Raw genomic sequence first — 6,000 nt, forward strand, 5'->3', positions numbered from 1 at the left:
CACACTGCATGTCTATCCATAGGTGCCTCAGTTTCCCTCTGAGGATAATATTACAGTACTCCATAGAATTCTCTGTGAAGATCAAATATATTAATATAAATAATGTAAAAATACTGGGTAACAGTCAAGGATCATATTTTTATTTTTATGTTTTTTTTTTTTTTTTTTGAGACTGAGTCTTGCTCTGTTGCCCAGGCTGGAGTGCAGTGGTGTGGTCTCAGCTCACTGCAACCTCCACTTTCCGGGTTCAAGCAATTCTGCCTCAGCCTCTGGAGTAGCGGGAACTACAGGCAAGCACCACCACGCCTGGGTAATTTTTTGTATTTCTAGTAGATACGGGGTTCCACCATGTTGGCCAGGCTGGTCTCGAACTCCTGGCCTCACGTGATCTGCCCGCCTCGGTCTCCCAAAGTGCTGGGATTACAGGTTTGAGCCATCATGCCTGGTCAAGGATTACAGAATTAATATTAAAGACAAAATTTTCCTTACCCAAATATTTTAAAACAAAATATCACCCCCCCACCTTACAACCTTTATTTTTTTTTTTAACCTGTACAAACTGTAAATTATACTGTTCTGTTGTCTTCCTCTGGGGGAGAGGTGAACACATGAAGGAGATAAGTCAGTGTAAAAAAACATTAAACACAAAAGGCAGGCAGCATGGCTTAGTGGGATCATTTCAATAGGCTCAAGCACAGAGATTCAGTGCAGGAAAAACTTTACATAATATCCTTGAATACTAAAAAGACAGAAAGTTATGAAACATCTGAGAGTTAATACCAAAAGATCAATGGTTTAAATGTTATCTAAATATATTTCAATTCAACAGAAACTTATGTAATCTAAATGGGAAACTTCTGATTTTGGCAAAGGTTTTCAAGCTTTCTTTTGCTGCTGGCAGAGATAAGTTTGGATGTGTGTGGGCTAACTGCAGACTAGATTTTTTCTAGTTAATAGTATTTACTTGTTTCATTATAAGAATTATACGAAGAAATTATAGTGAAGATCTTTTTTCATTATCAACAATAATGACAAGATCATTAATAACTACAACCGTACAGTTATATAAATACATGTCAAATGCCTAGCTTGCCAATTCCAAAGAAGTTAAAGCCTAAGGATTGTACAAACAGCTTATGACTGTACTAGTTAACATTTTGATTTACACCCATAAATTGTGAGACACTTATAAATCGGCCCTTTACCAACTCTAATTTGTTAGCTCTGAGATTTTTTTCCTGTTACTTCACATTAAGAATTCAAAAGATTAAAAAACTTATCCTCATTAGTGCCATTCAGACATTTTCAAGCATGGAATTAATGATTCTTGAAAGAACTAAAAATGAGGAAAAAATAAGCTAATGCAGTGAAAGTCAGAAGACTTGGGTTCTATTCCTGCAAAAGTAGAATGAAGTTGCTAAGTGGGCAAAATCCTCATGTGCAATCTATGCAACTTGAAAAAAGGAGAGATTACATCTTTCAGAGCCTTTTCCTGTTAAACATAATATCCTCGATCCAAGAACCAGAATCTCTGTTAACTAAAATATTATTGGTCACAGAATGTTAAGCTAGACCTCAATTAGCAAAAGTGCTCACTGTTCTTCCATGGACCAGGACCTGGATTCTTGTGAAACCCCTAATTCAAGGTCAGATCAGTAAATCAGTAGTACTGTCCATAAGGTTCAGCCTCAGTGACCAAAAAAACTTCCTTGGATATGTATACTAAACATGTGCTATAAGGCAGGATGAACCCTAGACCAACGTTTAGGAGAAGCGGAAGATACAGCACTGCCTCTCTACCAGTTAACAGTGTGACGGTGTGCAAGTCTTCACTGCCTGGCATCTGCTTCCTCGCTTTAAAAATCACACCATGGTCAGTTACTAGGTGGTCTGTACAACTGAGTCCAGTTTCTCTTCTCTTTATTTACCCAGAGAGGCAGAGTCATGTGTATCAGAATTCTGTATTCCAAATACTTTTCTTTTGTTCTGAGCCTATCTTTCTATTTTATACCTGCCTACTCCTCACGAAGGCACTGAAAGAATACAAAAATCTCCGGGGTTTGTGCTTCGAACTCTAAAGATACTAAACAACGCAAGATCTTGACATTAGTTCAATATGACTAAGCACTTGGGACAAAAGATGACCCGAAAGATGATCCTTTCAGTTACACAGTCTATAAATTTACCTGTAATACCTAAAGTCAGTTGCTATTCTAGATGTCTGTTTTCTTGGGGATTATTCCCCTATCATTTCATGCCAATGGATAGACACTAAGATCCTGAAATACGCGTAACACAAGGTTTATCAACAGTGGCACTTGGGGCCTGATAATTCTTTGTTGTGGGAATCCTGCTGTGCCTAGTAGGATGTCTGAGCAGCACCCCAGCCTCTCCCACTAGATGTCGGTACCAGCACCACCCCCACAAGAGGTGGCAACCAAAAATCTCTCCAGATATTGTTCTAAATAATGCCCCCTGAGAGAGGGGAGATAAAATCCCCCTGGTAGAGAACTACTGATTTATATAGAACAACTCTTCCTTTTACATAAGAGAAGCTTGAAACTGCCCCCTTTCAGCGCCTAAAACCACCTTAAGAAGAAAGTGCTAACCTAGGTTAGGAGGCCGAGGCTGCTTCTTGGAGACTAAGAAATGCACTCAAGACCTACAAGGCCTTTCCCCACAGCCTGATCCTAAGTGGAAAGGCCAGGAGAAGCGTGGCAGAGAACTATGGATCAGGGAGCCCCTCTCATCTTTACCATAAGCTAGGTGCACTGCAAAGTACATAGGAAATAAGCATGATCTGAAACAGGCCAGCTAAAACTTTCAAGAGGAACCAGTTCAGGCATTTCCAGGTAGCAAGGGACCACCCGGGGCAGCTCCGCCCCAAGCCCCAAGCCCCAAGCCCGGCGGCCTGCAGGGCCTCCCGGGGCCGGGCGCCCGCGCGGAGCTCCCGCCACGCCCACCGGACGTCACCCGTTACACAACGCCCCCCGCCCCCAGCTTATGCAATTCTGCCCTCCCGCGGTTCCCAATTGTCCCGGTGACTTTTGTGGGTGAGGAAGGGAGACGCCGCCTGCCCGGCCTAGTTGCCCTCGCGGGGGCAGTTGCCCTCCCCGCCCCGGCAGTCGTTTCCCCGCGGCGGGCCCGGCCCGAGAGCCAATTCCCGGAAAGCGCGCGGCAGGAAGCGAGCGGCCGCTCGGGATAGCCCAGCTACCACCCATCCCGCGCCAAGGCGGCCTCGGTCCAGGTCACCCACTCCGCGCCGGGAGCGCGCGCCCGACAGCCAGGCCGCGGCCGAGGGAACCCCGCGCCGAGCGCCCCTCCCCGCGCCGCGTCACAGTCGGCTCCCAGGGCGATCCCCATTATGACCGAAGCACCCCGGGGCGCCGCCCCCTCCCACACCCCCCAGCACCCCAAGACCCGACACGCCAGCGGCCCAGCGGCCCCGGGGAAGCAGAGGAGACTCTCGGGGCGCAGACAAGCTCCGGGTCCCCGGCCCTCGGGGCCAGGAGGGTGCGGTCGGCCCGGCCCCGCCGCATCCCCGCGCGGTCACCTGCTCGCAGCGCCTCGCAGGCGGCGGCCAGGGCCTCCCGGTAGCGCCCCTGGTGCAGTAGCTCCCCGAGCCTGCCGGCCGCCCGGGCCCGCTCGCGCTGGCCCGGAAACCACTTCTCGGCCAGGTGGTTGAGGACGACGCTGGTTCTGAAGTCTGAAGCGGCGATGGCGGCGGCCAGAGGCGGCGGCCGCGGGGCGGTCCCTTCAGCATCAGTGGCACTGGCGGTGGCGGGCGGCAGCCGGTCCCGGCAGAGGCGGCAGCGGGCGCGGAGTTCCCTCCGCAGGCAGCGGCGGCAGTAGCTGTGGCCACAGGGCACGGTCACCGGCTCGCTCAGGAAGCCCCGGCAGCCCAGGCATCTGAGGAGCCCGCCGGCGCCGCCGTCAGCGCCTGCAACCGGGGCCGCGCTCCAGCCCAGCCCGTGGCGGAGCCGGTAGTTGAACACCAGGCAGTCCACCAGGGCGCCCAGGCACTCGGGCCTGGCCGGGGCCCCGCGGCGCAGCGCCGCCGCGAACGCCTCCAGCGCGCCCTTCAGGTGGCCGCCCAGCGCCAGCAGCTCCCCGCGGCGGAGCAGCAGCTCCCAGCGCTCCGACTCCGCGGCCGCGCGCTCCAGCCGATGGCCGCTGCCGCCGCCCACTTCCCAGAACCGGCCTCGGCCCTGCGGCGCTGGGGCCATCTCCCGACTCCCTCCTGGGGAGCTCCTCGCCACCGCCGGAGAAGACATGGCCCGCGGAGGGCTGCGCCGCCGCCGCCCGCCGCCACGGTCCCGGAGCCTCCCGGGCGCGCGGCTCCGCACGCGGCCCGCGAGCAGGGGGGCGTGGCGCGCGGACACGGCGGGGCTGCGCGCGCCCGGGAAGCCCCGAGGGCGGGGCCTGGCGAGGGCGGGGCCGGGCTCGGCGACGGCGCCCGGGACTCCCCCACGCCGCCCGCGACTCCCCCACGCCGCCCGCGGCCGCGCTCCCGAGGAGCCAAGCGCTGGGCCCCGCCCCTTCCGAGCCCCCTCCGGGTCGGGGACGCAGGTCGGATGATTCCTCCGTCGGAGATCTAATTGGCTTCTCCGGAAAGGAGGGCTCGGCTCGTGACGAAACAAAGCCCGAAGGACCCCGGAGCTTCAGTCCCCACTTGCCTGTCTGCCAACGCCGCCACCTGCGGTGGCCCTCGCCCCTGCCGGGGGTTGGGGGACGCTCCCCTGCCGCGCGGATCTCAGGGTCACCACCCCTCCCCCGACGCCCCCGCCCAGGCCGGACCTGCCCCAACTCCTGGCGGGCGGGGGTCTCCCGGCGTGGCCTCGCGCTTGTGCGGGTCTGCATTTTCATAGCTCTACGCCCAGGTTCCAGGTGGGCGCGCCCAAGCAGGGGGCCTGGGAGCGCACCTTCGGCAGATGACTGGGACTCTTCGGTTCTAGAGGACTCAACTTTAAATATGAACAAAAAACCCACGTTCCTGGGGCGACTCCCTCCAGAGGGCAAGGAGTTTTTCCTGGTGCCAGGTGACTGCTTGCCCGTCTTGCTTAAAACTCATCGTGGGCCCACCTCGAGGGAGAAAGCCCACAGCTTCCTCAGGTGTCTCCACACCTCAAGCACTGCCTTACAGCTGGTTAAGGTCGATATTTGGCAGTTTTAAAAGAAAACACCAAGAAACATGTGTTTCACATGGCGGTCACCGTATTACTACAACCCAAGCTGGCTCTGCAGTTTTGCCGACAGAAGAAAATGATCGGGTTGATATATAATGGGTGCTATTTCCCTTAAACTTCACAGCAGCAAGTTTAAAGCTCTCAGCTGAAAATACAGATTTGATGATAGGGTATTAGATTGCTAATGTTGGAAGTCACTTAGGACTTTTAGTCCTTTTTCAAATGATTGGAAACACAGGGGAAGTTATTTGTCAAAAATCACACAGCTAATACAGATTTTAAGATCACGTCTATTCCACTATTACTACGTTAGACTAATATGTAATATTTAATAAAATATGTAATATTTCATAGAAATATATGAGATTTTCAAAGTAAAAGAAGTTGCTAATTGGAAAGTTCACCTGAGCATGCTATGTTTGAAATTGGTAAACGTTTAATATTTCTCTTTATAAGGAACAGGCAATTAAGGCTAAAAAATGTTTTGAGTTAATGTGTTTTCACTACACAATCAACAAGTCGTGTAACGTCAGAAAAGATAGAGTTATTTTACCCTAAAGAGAATGAATAAAAAAGAGGTGCCTGAGAAAAAGCCAAGCCTCCTGTTCCAACAGGATGCAGACAGAAACAAGTTCATTTATCATTCACATTGCACCTGAAGCAAATTGCAGCTAGATCCAAGGAGCACCTCCTAAGCATTTGGCGTGGGAAGCATTGGGATTAAGTCATGAGCATAACCTTAAATCCAATCCTAACCCCCTAAATTACTACCTTAACAAGCAGAACAGTGACTTTCAGCTGATGTCCACATACT

At 52.3% G+C, this 6,000-nt stretch overlaps 1 protein-coding gene across 2 annotated transcripts in view; it reads right to left on the minus strand.

Moving 5' to 3' along the window:
* The window catches only part of LONRF1 (LON peptidase N-terminal domain and ring finger 1), a 33,609-nt gene extending 29,229 nt beyond the window's left edge, over positions 1–4,380 (minus strand). For both annotated transcript variants that reach the window (XM_034965667.4, XM_034965666.4), the window contains exon 1: positions 3,554–4,380. In XM_034965667.4, the coding sequence (XP_034821558.1) occupies positions 3,554–4,274 (721 nt within the window). In that variant the 5' untranslated portion in view covers positions 4,275–4,380. The remainder of the gene's footprint in view (positions 1–3,553) is intronic.
* Between the last annotated feature and the right edge of the window lie 1,620 nt (positions 4,381–6,000).

The sequence above is a fragment of the Pan paniscus genome, chromosome 7 (assembly GCF_029289425.2).
Source record: "Pan paniscus chromosome 7, NHGRI_mPanPan1-v2.0_pri, whole genome shotgun sequence".
Classification (NCBI taxonomy): Eukaryota; Metazoa; Chordata; class Mammalia; order Primates; family Hominidae; genus Pan; species Pan paniscus.